The 21,648-nt window shown below is 40.0% G+C and overlaps 1 protein-coding gene across 2 annotated transcripts in view; it reads left to right on the top strand.

Annotated features, from left to right (window-relative positions):
* The first annotated feature begins 5,023 nt into the window (after positions 1-5,023).
* Positions 5,024-21,648, top strand: part of CA8 (carbonic anhydrase 8) — a 53,336-nt gene continuing 36,711 nt past the window's right edge. For both annotated transcript variants that reach the window (XM_058807685.1, XM_058807678.1), the window contains exons 1-3: positions 5,024-5,240; positions 5,525-5,716; positions 9,398-9,522. In XM_058807685.1, coding sequence (XP_058663668.1) covers positions 5,162-5,240; positions 5,525-5,716; positions 9,398-9,522 — 396 coding nt within the window. In that variant the 5' untranslated portion in view covers positions 5,024-5,161. The remainder of the gene's footprint in view (positions 5,241-5,524; positions 5,717-9,397; positions 9,523-21,648) is intronic.

Genomic DNA, 21,648 nt, shown 5'->3' with positions numbered 1-21,648 from the left:
ATCCTCCTGTAGTATTAATGTCCTCAAGCTGTATGCCTAAATTCTCATGAAAAACCATTATAGTCCTGTTTTACACATTTGAACACTGGGAGAATCCACACCAATTATACCCATAGGTTTGTAGCTTATTCCCATTTTCCTATCACTTGTGCATGTAAAAGGTTTATAACTATACTGTAGAAAAATGTCTGTACACACTTGCAGATCAGTGTGTTGATCTTTAAATTCCCCACCCAAACCATGCATGTTGTAAAGTGAAACATGTGAAGTGTGTTTAGGGCCAGGCTGCTGTCCTATTAGCTGGCAAAATCAGGAAGGACAAATTTACACTTACAGACCATAAAAACACACAAGGCCATGGAAACCACCTCTTGGTGTAGATGTAAGGGGAAATTGGGATTCAGCTGACACATTTTTGCAATGCTTGCAGGATGGCATTTGCCAATGTAAACCTGACTTGCAAAGATACAGTGTCTTTCACTGTGAATGGTTTATTTTTGCTATAAATGGCCCCTTTATTAGAAATGGTCTCCCTTTACCTTTTAATCTTGGACTATTTGAACTACCCAACCAAATTTTCCATTCTGTAATGCATTACTGCAGATGAAGAAAATAAAAATAGGCAAATATTATAATTCCAGGAATACTGGAATATTATTCCTTCTAATGAACTAGTTCCTTTTAAAACGTGCAGAGATTTTCAAAATTGGTACATATAAGGTTGTGCTTTAAAGTTCAAATGCAGAAACTCTGTGCTTACACTTCTAAACTTGGAAAAGAATTAAACTTCTTTTAAAGCTTAATCTGGAATGAAATAAAGATAGAAACAAGACCACGTGGGAGATATTTGCTGGTCAACCTCATAGTCAACACAGGAAGAAAAATAGGAAGCCCTATTCACTGGAAAAACTAGATGCTCCAGGTGCCTTCAGCTGCTTGTCTTGCTGTATGGACATTGCCTTTTCTTTCAGGAAACCTTGGCAAGAACGGAGATCTGGCTAGCAGAAGCACAAATAGACTCTAGATTACCCTAAATGGAATGCTCTAATATGCCACAGAACAATTATTTCCTTATCAAAATATTAAATCCTTCATGCCCTTACCACTTCATGTTGGCAGCAACGTAATAAAGGAAAAAGTGGATAATACAGGAAATATGACCATCTCAGAGTCTGAATTTCTCATCCCTTGCACCAAGGAAATAACTGTCAGTTCTGTGGCTGCAAAGAATCATGCAGGTAGGAATGTAAAGTCTAAAATAACTTGTATTTAATTCTGCTTTTCTGTTTCCTATAGATTTCTTAGTAACCTGTACAGTTCTCTGCACTGGACTCTCCCTTTTCAGAGTGGTGAAAGCAGTAAGTAAAGTTGTGGACATGTAACCTCTTAAAAAAATGTTGCTAGTCATTCATGAGAATTGTCACATACAAATTTTTCAGCATTAGGATGGAGAATATTGGTTCAGGCCCAGTTTCCCCAGTATATACTTTTTAAGGTCTTTGGGGAAGACATATTTTCTGAAAAAAGAAAAAAATCATGTAGAACAAAAAAACATATCTAGATATAGAAAACAGAGGAATAGTTGCTTGGGATCTCACCAGGATTAAGTATTATACTAACCATGTTTCAAAATGTCATTTCTTGTTTGACAAATGTAATGTCAGAGACTGCACTGCTTCTGAACTACTGTTGTGTGAGTTCAAAGAGGAACTATTAAGCCCTGGATCTGTGCCTGAGCTTTTTATTCCTCGTGCTATCAAAGGGTGTGATCATTAATCCCAGTTAAACAAGAAGTCAGCATGTTCCACAGAATCAAAGGATGAGCCAGGATTCAGGAGAGAGATGTCCTGCTCCTGCTTCTGTTGATGAGGTGTTATGTCACTTATGAAGCTCGTGTTGGCTGAGCTTCTCCTACTTTTTGCTCAACAATTTAATATTAGCTTGGGGGCCATAACTATGCCTGTCTATGGATTTTTCAGTGTGTTTAGCAAATGTAGCAAACATCATGGGCAATGCATTTTTACAGAATAAGAGTGCGTTTATATGTATTACAGGTATATATTTAACATCTTTTCATTGTAAATTCAATTATTGGGAGCTTCTACACAAAGTTAAACAATGTTACGTTTGCTTACATCATTCAAGGAGATCAAATTCCACTGATCCTGGACAAATCTTAGCTCGTGCCACTATCTCCATCTGATTGCTTCAGCCCTTTTCTTTGAAGTTGGGTCCATAAACAAATGAGTTGGTTTGTGCAGAGGCCAATATCCACATCCATCTTCATCCACATTTCTCATTGGAGTTTAATGTGAGGGCTCAGTCCCATGCTCCATTTCCTTGTGGAGAAGCAAACTCCTTTGTTACTTAGATACCTCACCATTAAAGAAGTCCCAGGAATCTTCAGTGGAATCTAATCTGTTGATTCTCTAATCTATGCCTGACAGATATTAAGGAAGAAACAGGATATTTGCACAAAAACTACTCAGCAGACATATGGGAATAAAGAAATGTCAATTATTCAGTAAAGATACCTGCTATGCCTAATTTTGCAGAGGGATTTGGAAATAATTGAAAGGTTAAAAGGAAGGACAACAGATATATGGAAAAGCCATGAAAAGTATTTATTGCAAGACAGGAACTCACAGGTCTGATAAAGTTGCCCCTCATAAGCATGAAATTCTAGAACAGATATCCCACAGGAAGGTGACTGCAGGAAAGGACTTAATAGAGAGCATGAATGAATGAAATACTGTATTTCAAGGACTAAGGGAATGAAAGCAGCCTCCTAGGACTGTTTGGTTCATTTCCAAACTATAAGACTCCTTTTTAGAAAAAAATGAATTTCCAGTCAGATGGACCAGAACAGATGGTGATTTAGGGTAATGTTTGTTTTTTCCTCAGGTGGTTGAACAATGATTCAAAGAAATCTACATTAATAGAAGCAGCTGGTGTGTGTTTTAGAAGTGAGTAAATTATAAAACTTTACAACTTAATAAAGCCAGTTGGCTATGGGAGATAGGTATGCACATACAACATGATACCTCATGTGATTAAAATACATGTTAAAAATTTCTGAGTTCTCTCTTTGTACTGATGTCAGGTGCTCAATATATGAAAAATGTCTGTTTGGGATTTTTTCCTCAATAAACTGCATCATGTTGTAATTTGGGTAGTATGATACTGCAGAAGGAAATCTGTGTTTCTTCTCTGCTCTTGAAAAAACCCAACGCAGTAAACTCTACTTCTTTTGCCCTATTTTCTTTTTGCCTTGCATGCAGCTCATGAACCAGTACTCTCTTGCTTCATTAATGAAGTTTCATCTCAGTCCTTCTTTTTTCATCTCACACTCACACTGATGATAATTTCTGCTCCCCTGTCAGTGCTGCACAGGAATCACAGGTACTGCTGCCGAGCTGGGGATCACTGAAGCACAATGAGCTCCACACTGAGATCAAACCTTGTGGATCAACAGCACAGGATCAAGATGCTATCACCTTGGGATACCAGAATTCAGGGAGGTCTGGTCATTGATTTTAAGTGGACTAGGATGGTAAGCAAAGGGGACTTCTTACCATTTTAGCAATGCTATTTGACTGCCTCTGCTACATTTTCTGATTGCTGTCAGGGATTGCAGACTGCCAGTGCTACATTCCCATTTCCCTTCCTGTCACTGATGCAAGTTTTTGGGCCACTGCCTAGAAGAGATCTCTATAACAGAGGTCCCTTCTGTCCTTTTTTCCCCTGACAGAATGAATATTCTCCAGTTCCATACACGGCTGTTTTCAAAGGAGAATGAAGAGTCCTTTCATAACCTTGAACTGAGGCATCTTCATCTTGGGGAGAGAATTTCCTCAAACCTTCAATCTTTCAATAATTTGCAGTAGGAATTGATGCCACACTTCTTCATTTAAGACAGAAAGGGCAGAAGTGGGCTCCCTTCCTTAATCAGTGGCTGCCTTATCTTCACTGAGGGTTTCCATTCCTCCATGGAAGGGACACAGTGCTCAGTAGTGAGGAGTAAACACAGAGTCACAGAACGGCTGGTGTTGGTAGGAACTTCTGGGCATCATCTTGTCCAAATCACCTGCTCAAGCAGGGCTGCCCACAAGGACTGTGTTCACATTAATACCCTCATGGATGGAGACTCCTCAAACTCCTGGGGCAACCTGTGCCAGGGCTTAGTCATTCTCACAGTAAAAATTTTTTCCCGATTTTCAAAAAAACCCTCCCATGTTTCAATTTGTGCCCATCACCACTGGTCGTGTTACTGGGTCCCACTGAAAAGAGCCAGGCTCCAACCTCTTTGCATTTTCCCTTTGGGTATTTGTACACATCCATGAGATCCCATTGAGCCTGCCCTTCCCCTAGGCTGAACAGTCCCAGCTCTCTCAGCCTTTCCTCATAGGAGAGATGATCCAGCACCTTAACCATGGTCATGACCATTTGTTGGACTCTCTCCAGTATGTTCATGTCTCTCTGTACTGGAGCAGCCCAGATCTGAACCCAGCACCCCAGCTGTGTCCTCACCAGTGCTGAGCAGAGGGGCAGGATCACCTCCCTCGACTCGTCGGAATTGCTTTGCCTAATGCAGCCCAAGGTATCGTTCACCTTCTTTGCATCAAGGGCACACTGCTCGCTCGTGTCTGACCTGATGCCCACCAGGACCCACAGTGGGTGGGACCCACGCACTCAACGCCAAACTGCATTCCGGTCGGTAGTCCCCCGTTCTGGACTGCTGCTCCCCAGCGGCCGGGCTTTGCCCCTTGCCTTGTTAAAGCCGCTCTCCCTGGGTGTCGCGGGTGCACAGCGCGCCTGTGCCCGGCTGGAGGGGCAGCGGGAGCTGTGGAGACACGCACCCAGCAGGGCTAGGGGAGCGGCCTGCGGAGGGCGGCGAGGAGGGGGCAGGGAGGCTCAGGAGCAGCGTCCCGCCGGGCACGCCCGCTGCCGCCTCACCCACCGCGGGCTCTCCGTGCCGCGCCGTGCCGCGGGACAGCGAGCGGCTCCCGGCGCTGCCCGGCCTGGCCCGGCCCCGGCGCTGCCGCCGCCCGCGGGCGGGGGCGGAGGGCTGAGGGCGGAGGGCGGGGGGAGGTCCGGGCGCGGAGCCGAGCGCCGCCAGCCCGGCTCGCCCCGCACACGCTCGCACTCCGCGCCGTCGCCCATGGCTGACAGGAGCCTCATCGAGGGCGCCGAGCCCCTGCCTCGCCGGGAGGAGCCTCCCGAGTGGGGCTACGAGGAAGGTGAGGAGCGGGCGGCGGCTCCGCCGGGGAGAAACTTTGTCCACTGCCGGGGGAAGAGGAGGCGGTGAGGGGATTTCAGTGGCGGGGCACAGCGGGGTTCGTTCCCCGGCCGTCCCGAGGCGCCGGGAGCGGGGAAGCGCCGTCCCGTCCATCCCCGCCGGCGGCAGGGCAGCGCGGAGCCGCGGGGTCCGGCCGAGCCGCCCTTCCCCGGCCGGGGACAGCGCCTGTGTGACCCGCAGCGCGGCGTGCCGGGTCCCCCTGACCGCTTTTCCCTTGTGCCTCAGGAGTGGAGTGGGGGCTGATTTTCCCCGATGCTAACGGGGAGTACCAGTCGCCCATTAACTTGAACTCAAGAGAAGCTAAATACGACCCCTCGCTCCTGGAAGTGCGTTTGTCACCGAACTACGTGGTATGTCGTGACTGCGAAGTGATCAACGACGGGCATTCCATTCAGATTGCCCTGAAGTCAAAATCAGGTATGCTGAAACATGGCCTTGATTTTCCCGGCTAAAGCTTGTGTTGCCTGAAGAGTCACTGCACTCGTGTCCCGGAGTGTAGGAAAAGCAGCCTTCCCCAGCTGGGAGCAGTTGTGCCCATTCCGCATGGACTATGCCCGGTGAGAGTGTTGCTGTTGACTTTGGTTAGGAAGAGGAGCAAGTGTTGCAATGGGAGTAGATTTTGATGCCAGGCTGGATGGTCAGTGAGATAGCTTCAAAGCGTGTCCAAAACTTCCTCTTGTGGTAGTGGTATCCAATCCGCTGGCATTAACAGCTGTCTGCACTCAGAATATTGCTAAAACAGTGTAGTGCCAAACTGTTCTGTACAGCTGGCAAGATTTGTTCATGGTTCAAAGACCATGTAAATTAAAAGTGATTTCTCCCATTAGTTTGAGCGGATTCTGAATGCTACCTACAGAATTGGACAGCTTACGATAGATACACCAGTCATATGTACTCACGATATTGATGAGAACCAAGTAGAAAGCAGTCCTCATTTCTTAAAGGATGACATTTTTGGTGTCATTCATCAAATTTGATTTAGAAGAAAATAATAATTCCAACATAAGTGAAGTTGCAATATCTCATCCAGACCTTTTGTCTGGGCAAACTGTTCTGAATGAAGGAGGCAAGAAAGTAGGGAGGAAAAAAAGTCCACTTTGCTATCCAGCACTGCAGTAGTTCTTGCCATGTTTTTAGAACAGCCTCCATGTTATTCTAACCAGTCTTAGCTAGTAACAGCCCTTTGGGGGCATTTAAACAGCTGGACATTGTCAAACCATGAGACATTCCAACTTCTGTTTCCTTCTGAGAACTCAGTAGTATTGGGAACTGCAGCTGTGCTAAGTGAGGGAGTCAGTTCAGTTTTACACAGTTTTTTAAAAAGGAAGGGTTAATAATAATCATCATCTTAATAATGATGCTTTGATTTATAATTTCATTTCTATAATATTTTTGATGTATTTTTGCAGCACAGAACGTTTCTTTCAATGGAATTTTGCAGATTCGCAATAAAAATGTTTTACTTCCAGTCAGTTTTACTGCCTTCATCAGAAGCAGAGCTCTTTTCCCAAGGGATAAGGTTGTCCCTGAAGGATCAGGAATTCTTGAATTCTCCTGTGGAGGAAATGAGAGTGACCACTAGTGACCTCATAATTCATATGCCAAAATGCAACTCCTTCCATGCTACCTTTCCCAAGGGCAGTTTCTTAGTGGTGATTAATAAGATGGAACCAACACACCTGAATGCCTTTGCAAAACCATTAAGAGAATTAGAAAAAAGGAAAGACTTCTTTTATACTTGAATGCAATGTGATGCCAAACAGACGAGTCTTGAATTATAAGAAAATGTGAAATAGAGAAAAATTTGATGACTGAAGTATGGATTTACGATTTGGGAACTCTTGGTTTAGTTTCAGCTTTTTCTTAAATTTATTGTTACGTAATTTGCCATTTTCCCTTTGTAAACTGGGAATAATTTGGGAGGGAGAGGACAACATTTATTAAACCTACCAAGAGGAGAAAAGCATTAATAAGTTGTGATTGAACCTAGCCTAGTACTCTGGCCATTTTTCAGGGATTGCAGAAACTCCTGCAGTTTCTTTTCCTCACAGGAGATCTCTGATGACAAATCCATTTGGCCGATTATTTTGTTGAGAACTATTGAGCACTGGATACTTTTGAAGCTCTGTCCAATTAATGTGCAAGAGATCCTCATCTGCTGTAATGTTAGCAAAGAAAAAGTTCTTTATGGAAAAAAGTAAACTGATTAAGATACATATTAAAAATAAATTTGTCATTACTTGTGGATGTTTTTATCCTTAAATTCAAGACACGCAGTCCATATGGAGTTCCCAAATCTTTCTCATTATTTAATTGCAAACATTTTCACAGCTGCTTTCATTTTGATAGTGGAATATGTGTTGTGCATTAGGTGGAAGAACCATGATCAAATATGAAATAGTTTTATCATGGGATCCATCTCCTAACTGAAGCCTTGGACATAAACTCTTTGAAGCTTCTGGAGATCCGGAAGTACATAATATAGAGAACATTTGTTCTAGTTACAGTTTTTCTCAGGGCAATGTTTTAAAACAGAAAAAATACTCAATTTTCCTAATTGAGATGATGATGATGATTACATTGTCCTAATTAAACACTAATTGAGTATCATTATTCTTTTTATTTGTCCAGATTTCTTAAATACTTCAATTGGTTGTTTCCTCGAGTGTTGACTGGATTTGTAGATTTTCCCTCTAGGGGATATAGCTATAGACAGAATATAGATAAAGCAAGGTTAAGGAGCAAATCTGAATCTCTAACTATATTTAGGACATTTCATTTTAGAAACTCTTAATAGCTGTTAGATAAGTTGTGAAGAATTATTAAAGGAGCATTAACTGGAATATCTGACTTTTTTTCCTCCAGCTTGGGAAAAACATAATTGATCTGTTTTCTTTCATTTTTTTACAGTTTCATACCTTTGGTTTTGTGTTTGTACAATTGTAATATGATTCAATTGCTAACTTATGTTTTAGTATTACACCACCTCTTGTGCTCCAAGCTCAGGTGGTATAGTTTGTGTGTCGAAATAGCTATATATTATGGAACTAATTCCCTAAGGCTATATTTCATGCAGTTAAATAATCCTTATCAATTATCAGAGATTGTAAAAGATTAATTTCAAGTCTATGAAATGTAAGCTAGAATTTAATGGGTTCTGGGGAAGACTGTGAATGCCCTTAAAGAAAACTCAGCCCTACCTAGAAGCCAGTATTCAATGATTTTAGTGGGAAGTTACCTCCAGCTTGTGGTGTAATATTTGATCTAAAGCAGATTCAGAAGTCCCTCGGCAAAAGGTTTCCATTGATTAATTCCATAGCAGGTTGGGCCTCACAATTGCTTGCTTTTACTACTTCTGGTGGAAGTCTCTATTAGTGCCAAAGTACTGAGCAGCTCTATACATTTTTTTGTGCACATGTTGTGATTGTGGACAGACGCTTTTAAGAAATTCCAGATGTTTAAAAATCTGAATTAAGAAAAACCCATGGCTGCCTAGAAGCTGTTTTTAAGTAAATGAGGTATGCTGGTTTTGCTCCAGTGTGTAGGTTTGATTATATTTTGGTGTGGAGGCATTCAGTATCTCAGAAGCCTGACAGGTGGTATATGAGTGAGCACCTTTACCCAGCAAAATATTTACTATCTAAATTCTTCTGTCCATTTTTGTGACCCATAGTAAATATAGGTGATGAAAATTAAACATTTGGACAACTTGGAGGTTACGTCCCAGTTCAATTCAGAACCTCTGCCATCTGTTTGGAGCACACAGTTAATGTCTTGATAAGACAAATAAACATTCCCTCTTCTGACTGGTAGAGGTACAATGCTTTTATTTGGAGTTCTGCATCATAAAACAAAGAGTTCAGTATGACAGCAGTTTTACTGTTTTTCATAACTGCCTCAATTCATGTTCTGTACCTGCAAGGTTCTTCAGAAGTAAAGGTGACAAGTCTGTCAACTTGACTCTTCTCCTCTCTGGTACCACTTCTATATATAATAATATAGAAGATTGCCACAGACTCTTTGTTGTATTTGGAGAATATATTCAGTGGCTTGTCTGCTTTGAAAGGCAAGTTCTTTACCACTTATCTTCTTTCCCAGTGTTAATAGGGGGGCCATTACCTCGGGGGCACGAGTTTGAACTGCACGATGTTCGGTTTCACTGGGGGAGAGAAAACCAGCGTGGTTCTGAGCACACAGTTAATTTTAAGGCCTTTCCCATGGAGGTAAGAGTGCTTTGCATTGTATAACACCAGTGAAATGCAACAGATTTTATTTCATTGCCTGAATTCTTGGTAGCCCGAAAGTGACTTCCTTTTAGCTCTGCATGCTTTATATTTCAACCACAAAGCTGTCTTCCTGGGGTGTGCTTTAGTGCAGGTAAATTTGGATATGCATCTGGAATAGAATGCCTCCAGCACTCATCACACTGTATGATTAATTGGTCGTAAAGTTAACTTGCAGAATTATTAACTTCTTTCTTATTAGTGTTCTAACAAGATCTGCCATTTCAACACTCCCTATGTCACCTTGACTAATAGCTATAGATGGGGAGAACTAGCCACTGGAAATATTTCCATGGTGAGTAATAACAATTGAGGTTGATTTGGAGTAAGTGTAGAGCAGTTTGTTCTTGAACCAGCTTTACATACTTGAAAATTGAAGATTATGTGATAGTCCTCTGTATGTTCTCCTCGATCTGAAAACGTACATGATTTTGAAATAAAAGCAAAGTGATAATGCAGTCTTAAAAAATTCAGCTCCTCGTGGGGTTCCTGACATAAGGCAACACAAAATGCTTGGTCCTGCTTCTCCTGCCCTCCAGCAGTGGTTTGTTTTCACTTCCCACTGTACCATTGCTTACATCTGTCAAGGAATGGCTTAGAGTATTCCTTAGCCCCTGGGCTGCAAGACTACCTTTAAAATATACCAACCCCGATGTTTGATGACTTCAGTTTTGTATCTTTTATCTTTTATTTCATTTGTTGTGCACTATTTGTTTTAAAGAAACTCAAGGTTTTATGGAGTTCTTTAATTTATTTTTGCCTTATTTATATATCATAATCCCTCATGAGTCTGAAACTGTTTCTTGTATTCACTGTGCTCAGTGCTAGGAAATTTATTATTGTAGTGTTCATGAGTGCTTGGCTACTGGAATAGAACCGTCTTATGGAAAAGAATGTTAAGATATTAAAGAATATTGAAGGACCTACTGCAGAAATAAGTGTAAAAATCTTTGGACTTACATCATCCATCTAGTTTTTAGGGTTGTTCAAATACTTTCTTCAAGAGTTGTGGGTCAGATTCTGGTCTCTGCTATTTGCTATTTTGCACTGGTCTATCACAACCTCCCATATATAAACTTAGTAGTTTGGAGTTTTCAGTTTGAATTGAGTCAGATCATAGAATCACTTATGTTGGAGAAGGCCTTTATGATCAACAAGTCCAGTCATAAACCAATACTGCCAAAGTCCTCCCCTAAACCATGTCCCTAAGTACCACATCTATGTGTAGGTCCCCTCTGCAGGTTGATTCCAGGCAGGTTTTGGATGTGCAAAATTGTTTGAATGGATAAGACTCATCAACCAAAGGGAAAACAAGGCAATGACTTCTGCATCCTGATTACCTGGCACAATAGATACAATGTGATTTATATGGGCAGTAAGACCTTCAGGATACTGCAGTGTTCCCCTGAGGCAGGAAGCAGCCAATTCATTATGAAATAGCTCTGCTTAGTGCTTTTCTTCAAGGCTGGTCCAGTGTTGTGGTGATTGAGGAATACTCATGTGAACAGTGCTGAGAGCTGTTCTTGGGAATCTATTAGGATTTCCTGTCTCTGTTAATTAAAGATCACTTGCAAACAGTCTTGGTGGTATGTGGGAACAGTCTATTGATAATCTGCAGAAAACCTAAAATTATCTACTCCAGATCAATCCAGAGAAAAATATGCTTGACCCAGAGATACAAAACAACAAACTTAATAAGTCATGAAGGTATTTCATTCTTCACCTACTTTAAAAGCAGTACAGCAGCTGCACAAACAAAGTTCTGGCACAGTTGAAGAACATCACCTGGAGGTGAGCAAGCCACTGTTTTTCTGTTTCCTGCATCTAAGCAGCTTTCAACTAAACTCTAACTTCCAAGAAATAATTACTAATGCAGAAATTCTCTAGCAGAAAAAAAAAAAGTCTGACCCCTAATACCCTTTAAGTACAGTGTGAATGTTTCATTTTGTAAACACATAAATTCTTATGGCAGAAGATGGTCAGTTCATCATCTTCTGCCTCAAGGTGCAAGAAAGTACAGAGCAGGTTTTTTTGACAGATGAGCTGCATTTCCTTCTGCTATATGCACAAAGAGCTGTTATATTAATTCCCTCTCAAATTGTCCAAGTCAAATATTATACTTGAGCAATAATAAAATGGGTGCTTGTGGCCACTGTAATGTTTAGGTAGCACACTTGGGACTTCAGAATGGAAGATTTGCTGTTTGCATTCCAGGCATAGCCTTGTCTTTTTTTTTTTTTTTTAAACAATAGCTCAATAGCTTTGATCACAGACCAGGAAATCTTATTTTCTTACCTTTTGACATTGGCATTGGTTTATACAGTTGTTGGAAATCATTAAATTCTGAATGTATATTTGCCTTGATTTCCACTGGGTTTCACAGATTGACAGAATATCCTGTCTTGGAAGGGGCCCGCATGGATCATCCAGTCCAGCTCTTAAGTAAATGGCCCATGTGGGGATTGATCCCACAATCTTGGTGTTATAAGTACCATGCTCTAATCAGCTGAACTGAGTTTGCTGGTTACTGAGCACAAACAGCCATTGATGCCTATTTTGGCTACATCCAAGCATTCTGCTGTAGTTTATGCTTTTGTACAAAATCAGCTGGCAGCTGTTTGTGCATCAGTGCCTGCCTAGGAATATGTTGCACACCAAGTGCATGAGTTTGGGTCTTTTTCAAGTGTGACTAATCTAGTAGGTCATCTTCCTAAGGAACTAGAAATTATTTCCATGGGAAATGATAGGGATTCTCTTCTCTTTGTGAGAGGAAAACAAGGACATCAGAGGTAATATGAAAATGGAAGTGCTTGGTTTAAGTGCAACACAACAGGTTGGCCTAGATTACACACTCTACTACTCTATTTTAAAACCTGAACTGAGCAGTTCTAAAAAAAATCAGCTTTTAGTTTGATGAGATCTGAGATGACTATCTGAGACTAAGTATTGACTGGAGCAGCAGTCTGGGTTTTTTTAGGGCTGAAGTGTATACAGCTTTATTTTATTACACTGGACACAATAGTTGTGAAACAGCTTCAGATTACCATGTAATGATCTTTGTAAAAGATTTTAAAAAAGAGTGTAATTTTTCAAATTTGGAAGGCCAATCTTCAATTACTTCCTTAGTCTCTTCATCTTTGGTACCATAATTTCTATAAAAGAAGTTAGGCAATATCCTGTATTAGTTGGGTAATATCCCATGTTTCTCAGTGCAAAAATCCATTGCTTCTTACTACACAGCCAGGGCCTTTGCATGTGGTTAGGATATATAGTTTTGTGGTGACGTTGGGTAGATTACAAAGCTTGTGTAACCTCTGGAACAGCTTCTTGAGCTAATACATATTGTCCAAAAATAATGTTCATGTGGCTTGGATGCTGAGTTCTTTTTTTTGTAATATTCTTATATAAGGTTCAGCAAAGATATGTTTTCCACCTTCCTTGACTGAAGAAACCAGAATGTAGACAGTGATATGGCAGTGTTTTCATTTTCGCTGAAAAATCTGTGTTTGCAATAAGTCAGGAAAGCAGAACAAAACAAAAATATTTCTCAAAAGCAAATATGGTAATGCCTCTTCTTAAACCAAGGAAAAGCAGAGGTTGCATGTACCAATACTCCTCCCTTTTTTCATGAAAAAAAGAGCGTGAAGACTGCTCTTACCCTTTGGGCAAGAATCAGAAGGAAACATTTGTGCAACTTTCTCTAGAAATTCTTCTCACCAACTACTTCTACTTCATGTAAAAGAGTGCTACTTTGCCTTTTGGCCAAAGATGTGTTGCCATGACATATGCTACGTGTTTAGTAAGGGTCCTAACACTGAGAGACTGTTTCATGCTAGCAAATGGAACAGGGTACCAAATATCTGTGCCTTACAGTAAAAATTTCCACAAAGCAGTGAAATCCACATTTACACATGTGATTTACCTGAAGCTTAAAGACGTGTAGGAAGGAAAGGAACTATTTGGCATCTTTATCCTTGGTGCCAAGAGTGTGGGTTGGAGAAGGAGGAAAAGCAAACTAATGAAACTGACTTTTTCCCTTACCTCTGATGTATAACAGGGAGATAGAAGAGGACAGGAATTGTAAATTGCTGCTATTTATTTTTTGTTAACAAAGTGAAATGGGAGCAGCTAAAAATGAGTTCCCCTTGTATCTGATCTCTATATAAACACAGCATATTATAGTGCCAGGCTGAATGAATTTACAGTCAAAAAAGAAATTAAATCCAGCAGAGGAAAGTAAATCACGTGATAACATCAATGCAGGTTTATGGGGAAAAAAATGTTTTCACTACTTCTGAAATGAAGGGAAACAGGGAAAAATATAAGGGGGCCTGAAAGTTGTCTCTTGCTCTTAGTCAAATGGTGGTGTGACCAAAGGCACAAACTGACCATAAAGGCACAGTTGTTTCCAGGTTCCTGTTGTGAAATAAAACTGTATCAGGGAAAATGAAAAGGTTCCTTTCATCACTTGCAATATAACTAGGAGGATAATTCCCTGTAATCCATCCTCTTTAAAATGTAGGATTACATTAGCTGCGAACCATGTGAAAGCTCTCAGTAGAAGTGGGTTGGCAGAAAATAATTTAAAAAATGTTTCCAAGATGTGCAGGAAGATTAAAAACTATTATTGTCCGTCCTACATTTTTTGAGTAGAACAGAAGAAAATACAGTTGCTGCAAGGACCAAAATCAGTTCTGGACAGGAATAAAAACTATTCCTTTCTGTTGGATAACAAAATGCAAACTAATTAATTCTGTAGACCCTTGCAGAGTAACTGAAATACCTGCTGCAATGAAGGTAACAGTGCAAAACACATATCTTACCCTCGATTTGATTTAAACCATGATGCTTTCCTTTGTTAACAAGAAATGGTGCCTGAAGTACTCATCTAACACAGTTAAAGCTTTAGGGCTTCAGGTGAGGCTGTTAGCATTACACTTAGCTATTAAAGTCTTTGCAGTCTTCACTGTGGGGTTTTCTCTGTGCCTAGCTCTGAAATCAGATATCTGCACACAGTGCATACCCTTTCTGGCATTTCTGGAGAGAAAGTATCATGCTTTCAACACAGAAATTAATTTTTTGCCAACTTGTAATATTCTTTGCCAAGGCTATTTGACCTTGCTGTCTCTTTTAATCATTTTCCTATTACCTTATCTGGATTAAAAAATAAACCAGAGTATTTTTAATTGTAATAGATGGCCTGGGAAACAGTGTGCTTGCTAGTGTGTCTCTCCCTCTTTATTTAGAGACTGACAAGCTGCAGAAGGACTGGGTAGGTATGAATGGCAAGCAGAATTCAAACCATGATGGCAGTAGTTCCTTTATTAGGACTGTGATCCAAGTAATAAACTCTAAAAGATAAACCAAGGAGTAAATTCTGTTGCCTTAGTTGGTTGCATTGATTGCCTGCTTGTGAAAAAAATAATTAATTCCACTCGTACTGGCAGCACAAGACCTTTGAAAAGGATATCTACGAATTTAACAGGAGGCAAAAAGAACAGATTCCAGAAGAATTTATGTAGCATCATGCTGAGGTCTGGACCTCTGCTCAGACACTGTCCAAGTTTTCTGGTGGAATATTAACTTGTTACTAATAGTCTTGGATTCTCTTCTAAATTTTGGAATGATTGCAGGTGAACACTCTTAGCTGTGATTAAACACAGTGTGCCTTATAAGGAAATGATGACATTTGTGTAATAGCTAAAATCCTTGTCAGGTTATGAATAAGACTAGTAATTGTTTAAAGTAGATATTTTCATTGGACAGTATCTAATTTTTGAGGATAGAATTGTGGAAAAAATACAGGAAAAACGTGCCAATATTTACACAGATGTTTTCAGTTTTGTTTTCTAAATCTCAGTGATTTCTACAAAAGCAATTTTTTACATGTTGTGTAGATGCCATGTAGGAACTGTATCAGCAATACTTAGATTTACACAGCACTCTGTGGGCAAAATTGGTTTTAGCAGCAATTCCAACACTATCAGTGAATCATGTTATGTGGAATCCTAGTCCCAAATGTGTTTAAGTATTTTTCTGCATTTTCTATGTATCATACATTCTGCAATCCCCTAATTGATGTGACTTCTCTTTGGATTTTTTGTGGTGGACAATGCTGTGAGGTCTTGGTCTCCTTCCAATGTACAGGGAAACATGAAACAGCAACGAGGTTAAAGAAAAAATTACCATCATTGTAAAAGCACACATGAGCAGCTTATGACTCCTGAGATTGCTAGTGCTTTAAGTTCTTTCAGTGTTAGGTTTTTATTGTTGTTGGGGGTTAATTTGACCTAAGTAGGCACATGCAGTCTCTGGAGTATACTTTGGTTTTGGGTGATTTGCCAATAAGGGCTTCAACTGGCCCTTGTTTTGCTCACTCACATATAGTTTTAATTTTTCAGGAATGCACCTGTGTGCTTTCTAATGTGAATTCCTGAAAGCAGGTGCAAAAATAGGCTGATTTACTTGCACAAATGTGCTTTTATCTTGTCTAACACCTAAAAAAATTAAGTTAAGCCCTGTGGAAAAAGGTACACAACTTTGGAGGCAGCAAAATATGCTACCTTTTTGTGCAAAATCTACAATATATTTATTGGTTTGTGGAAAATGTATGAGCTGCCAGACACCAGGTCAAAGAGGAGTGGTATTGTTTGTGTTTCTTGAAGCCTCTTTATCTTTTTGTCTGTTTTTTAAGAGTCATTTGAGTTTTGTGTGGAGAAGCTCCGTGGCCCATATGCACCTAAACCAGTTTTGAGGTGGCAATTGCAATAATCTATGATTAATAACTTCTACCGGGATGGAGAATTTCAGTATTCATTGAAGAAATAAATAGTTCAAACTAAAAATGACTGAGCAGAACAGGACAAACTAACAGGAAAAAAATTTGCAAGGGGAGAAAAGCTGGGTAAAGGAAAAGAGAATGAGAAGAAAACGAGGAGCAGCTGAAGAGAGGGCTCCCCATTCCATCTAATCTCAGTCTGTGAGTCTCAGTTTAGTTCTGCCAGAAGCCACAGGCAGTCTTTGTGTTTTGCCTGCATCAAATTTTCTTGCAGCCCTGCTGGGCTAAGTTGAGATGTTCAGTTGCAGCCTGTTTGGTGGCACTGCATCCTTGCGGAGGCAGGAGTGTAACCTTGGACAGAAGAGCTGTTAGCATCCCCGGTCTGTGGTAGCAACACTACAGCCTCTGACACTTTTAAAAATATGGAAAAAAAATTCCATTTACCGAGCAGATTTACAGCTTTGCCTTCTCCTTAAATTGATTTTCTTACACAAGTGTCTTGCTGGCAGTGCTTGGATTCATGGACATAGAGGTTGCTGTCAGCAAACCCTTACAGAAAACTGTTCCCCAGCTCTAACAGAATGGCTACTTATGGAGCTGCTGTGGGAGAAGACATTCTGTAGTCTCTTAGCAGATGGGACTTCTGAAGAGGATTTAAACTTAGTTTGGAACTCAACAAGATTGCTGCTCAGGTCTTTGCCATTTTTCTTGGCTGTGTGCCCTTGCTGTGATTTGCTCCAGTTGTACATAATTTTCTAATTTCTGCCATGATCCTTGCTGGCATTCTGCATGTATTTTGCTTCAGTTTCCTGCTGCCTTGGTTTTCCTATTTGGTTTTCCTTGGCACTTTGCCCTAACCACTAAGGCCTAACTGTTTTACCATCTAAAACTTATCACTTGTTGAAGAAGGGGAAAGGAGATTCCTTATTTTGTTGTCTTCCATGCTGCATGCTTGGGTCAGGACCAGTTCCAAGACAGGCCCCAATGCATAAGCAAATACTCTAAAAATCAGAACTAATAGGTTTTTGATGCTAGCCCCAAATTTTGTGTTATTTGTGATAATGGTGCATTCATGGCTCTCAAGAGGTAAACGATGAAACGTGTAGATCACCTAAGATCTGAAAACCTTAGGAGACTTCCAGAAGTATTTGCTGTTGTGCCTGGTTACATCATGAGCACAAATAATATAATCCTTAAAACATCAGTGAGATGAGTTCTATTGCTATTGCCAAGGAACTGGTAGGAAACAAATTCAAAGGGATTAAATTGTTTGGCCATGGTCGCACATGATGCCTTCTGTAGAAGTGGGGGAGAACTGACTCATCATTCCTAGATGCTTGGATTCTAGTAAGGGTTTCAGACACTGTAGTGTTGGAATACCCAGCTTGGGTTGTAAATCCTGTTTCAGTAATTTAACCACATGGCTATCTGTGGATGCCCTAGTCCATAGGCCACACTGTTGTTAATGAGATACTGGTCATTCCTGACTTTTTACTGTCCCAGCATTAAGCCACATAATGAGCTGAATGGGGAAACAGCTAAAGTACAGCAAAATTTGTGGAGTTCATGGAGCGATGGAAGAGAAAATTATAGCATGCTATTACACAATTTGCAAACTTGAAATTCAAGAGAAAACTGTTGGAGAAGCATAACAAAGTTTATTATTTTAAAGGAAGCTTAGCCAACATTACAGGAAAACAAAAACCTGCCTGAGTTTCCTAGAGGAGTGTATTATGGAAGAACAACTGCTCCCTGGATAACAGTCAAGCTTATGACTTAAGAAGATAATATGCAGCTGCAGATTCTCATATCTTAAGACAGACCATTACCTTTGAAACACAGAGAACTGTGGGATACAAATCAGTTATTAACAAAACATGTCAAATTAACAGGGAAGGAGTGTTTTCCATTCTGCCTTCATGAGAGAATCTACCATTGAAAATTAAATTGGTGATTTAAAACCTTCCACATATGAACAGTCTGGTTTTAAATCCAAGACAATAGATTGCAGGCAACACTTTGGAACTGAACATGCTTTTATTAAATGCTTAGTCATATAAATAACACTTCCAGAATTAAATGCTTAACCTATAGCTTTTTGTGTTTTCTGTTTTCTTGATGATATTGCTAGTCTGTAATGTAATCAACTGTCCATCAAGGTCCAGTCTTTTTTCCAGGCTTCACCCTGTCTAACTGTGGAGCTATAAAAGCACATGCAGACATGCACATACACCCTCCCAGACTGGTAAGAACCCAGAGTGAAGGTAGGCTGGAGAATCTTGCAGTAAAACCCGTGTTTTTTTCCTTCCTGGCTTTCATATTTCAAAGGAAGGAAAAAGAAAGGCTTGAAAGTATATTTGTTTCTGTTAGCATAGGTAAAGGCAGACCCAGGGCACTTCAGCCTGCATGTTTGCTGGGGCCAAACATAGTAGGGAACAATAAGCTGCTCTGTGGTGCTCCTTGCTTTGCACACTGAGCAGAAACTTGGCACAGTGAAGAGTCTGACCTATGAATCTGACAGTAATTACTGTGTAGCTGTTTAGTTTCTTACTATTAGGTTGATATTGAAAGTTGGCAGCATAGACACAGGGACATTTTCAGTCCTTTCATGACTTTTTCAGTCCTTTTTTTAGCCTGTATACTTACGTTACAGTTAAAAAAATGTTAATTTTCATTAATTCCTGTTTTCTTTTAATCTCTTGTGAATGCCAGTACACATAAGCCGTGCTTGTGATTTCAAACATGAAGAAAAAAAATACATACAGATGACAAATTATGTATCCTCAGTTTCCCTGAAACCCTATGATGTTTTTGCCAGTGATTTTCTTAAGAAACAGGCAAGCTAATATTACGTGTCAGTGACTCCTGTGGGCAAACAAGGACATAGGTAAAAACATCTATGTTGCAGTTGCATTAACCATGAAAATTCCTTTTTTTTCCTTCCACTTTTTTAGACCTTCTGGCTTCTTTTCCCAGAACAGAAAGAAGAGTGCTGGTTGGATTTTTATGGTTCCCATTGCTTTTCTTTTTCGCTTACTCTTTGTAGCTGTCGTGTTTTGAGTTTTTCCATGTACATCAGTACTTCCTGCTGTTAATTTCATTTTTTAAATGAACCAATAGTTCTTTGTGTGAAATGAAATGAGGTTGCTGCATGTGATTAGACTTTTCAAAGGGAACAGGTTCCTGTTTAATATTAGATGTTGCAATGTTTTTATTATTTTGTTATGTAGATACTTCTTTAGTGAGTTTGCCAAAAGAAACTGCTATAGTGTTTCCTCAGATGCTGCAAATAATTCAATAGTCCCAGGATTCGTTACCTTTTTTGTGGCACATCTGAAGGTATGCCACACAGATGCTTAGACTACTGCTTTCACTAGGCTGTCTTGTTTGGAAAGAGAATAGATTTTGAAAGGTGTCTTTGCAGTCCTTGATTTTATGATTCAACAAAAAGAAGCTTTTTTACAGCTGTTCTTCTTTCAAAGATGTTCATGGAGAGGAGAGCACCAGTCAGCAAAGGTTCTGGGCTACCATGGTGTCCCAGTCAAGCATATGTTCAGCATGTTTTAGCTGTGAATTTAGCTTTTGACCTGAAACATGTAGTATCTCACTCTGTAATTGTGAAGTTGTTTGAACAGTATCTCCAGGATACTTTGTGCTCTGCTCCATCTTGATTTATGTGCACCTAATTTCTCTGATCTTAGATTACAGACTTCTTTGTTCAGGGAATGTCATCTTGTTCTGAACATGCTTGGAGCCTGACGATTAAAGCGCAGACTAGATCTGCTCGATCTTTAACACTTTCAATAAATTATAACAAGCAGAAGTTGAGCAGAAACTGTGCTTTTTCTTCTCCTACATTATATTAATAAGAGATTTTTAATGCTAACAGTGTTGTCATCTGTGTTCATTGGAACTGCTTTCAGTTATGTCTCTTAGTGGTGAACTTCGTGTTGCTTTCAAAGATAGGCAAAGAATTCCCTTTATGTAATTATTTCATTACAGTGATTCATGTATGGAATTTTAAAGAGCATTTAAATGATACTGAAATTTAGTGGCATTTTGGCACCTATCCACTATAGAAGCCTTGGAAAATTCAAGTATGGAAGCATAAACCAAGTGCACTAATTTATAACCTAACGACATTCTCATCCTCTTCTTCATTTTGCCCAGAGTTCATGATCTACTAATTTGCTTCTATTTGCATTTGCATTTTCAAAGGAAGCATGTTTATGTTGACCAAACTATAATGTTTAACCATGAAGACTTTATGGGTATTTGTTTCTTTGTTTTGTGGCATGAAGTATGTGCACGTACCCCTGCTTCTCCTAAGACATTTTCAAACAGTCTCTGTATCAGTTCCATTAAATTTATTTTCCTAAACCTCTCCTTCAGGCTGTTAATAACTAACTTTCTGGTTTTTTAATCACTTTTTTAGAAGCTGTGTGCCCTGGTCATATCCTTGGTTTGGTCCCTTTGTGAGGATTTGGAACTTAATTACTGTATGTTATGGTCACTGCCAACAGCTTAGTCAATTGCTTCCTGAAACAATTCAGTGCCAAGTCAAGTATCAACTCATAAATTCTTGTGCACATGTAAAATAGCAAGACAATTTTTCCACATTTTGCCCTCCTGAGATGCGGCTTACGCAATATTTTTGCTGTTGAAATTACACATCATTATTGTCCAACTAGACTGTTGCCTTCCACTATTACTAGCTGAAATCCTGAGCTTCATTTCATCCCTCTCAATCCTAGAAAAAGCCTTCCTGCTGGCTGTAGTTAGGTAGTCAGAGTTTGCCATTTTTACTGTTCCCCACTCAACTTTTATGGCATGTTGTGGATGAGACTGGAGTGTACTGATCCCTGGCAAACTTGGGTGAGTCCAGGAGAAACTTTGATATCTCTATAATCTTTAGCAGAGGAATTCTAAAACTGCTTTAATTTACCTTAGAGATATAGATTTATCACTGAGACAGTGTTATGGAATCAAAAGGGTGTTTCAGCTACACTCTTTCTCAGCAGTGACAGAAATATCACAAAACCCATTCTGCTCATAATTTCCAGACTGACATGTTTTAGGTGCCCCTCTGATTAAGACATTGTGATGCAGTATTCCCCTATTATTATTTGGATGTACAGTCTGTATACATTGAAATAAGAATTGGGAAGATATGAGAGCAATGACAAATCTCTCATCCTTGAGAGTTCTGTTGAGAGGTGCCTTCTATCCTGTAACATTATTAGACTAAGTGGACTTTCCTGGAGCTTGTGACAGCTGGTGGCACAGCT

Source organism: Ammospiza caudacuta, chromosome 1 (genome assembly GCF_027887145.1).
Source record: "Ammospiza caudacuta isolate bAmmCau1 chromosome 1, bAmmCau1.pri, whole genome shotgun sequence".
NCBI classification, from domain to species: domain Eukaryota; kingdom Metazoa; phylum Chordata; class Aves; order Passeriformes; family Passerellidae; genus Ammospiza; species Ammospiza caudacuta.
Note: the sequence above shows the minus strand (reverse complement) of the source record. Positions and strands in the feature narration are given on the sequence as shown.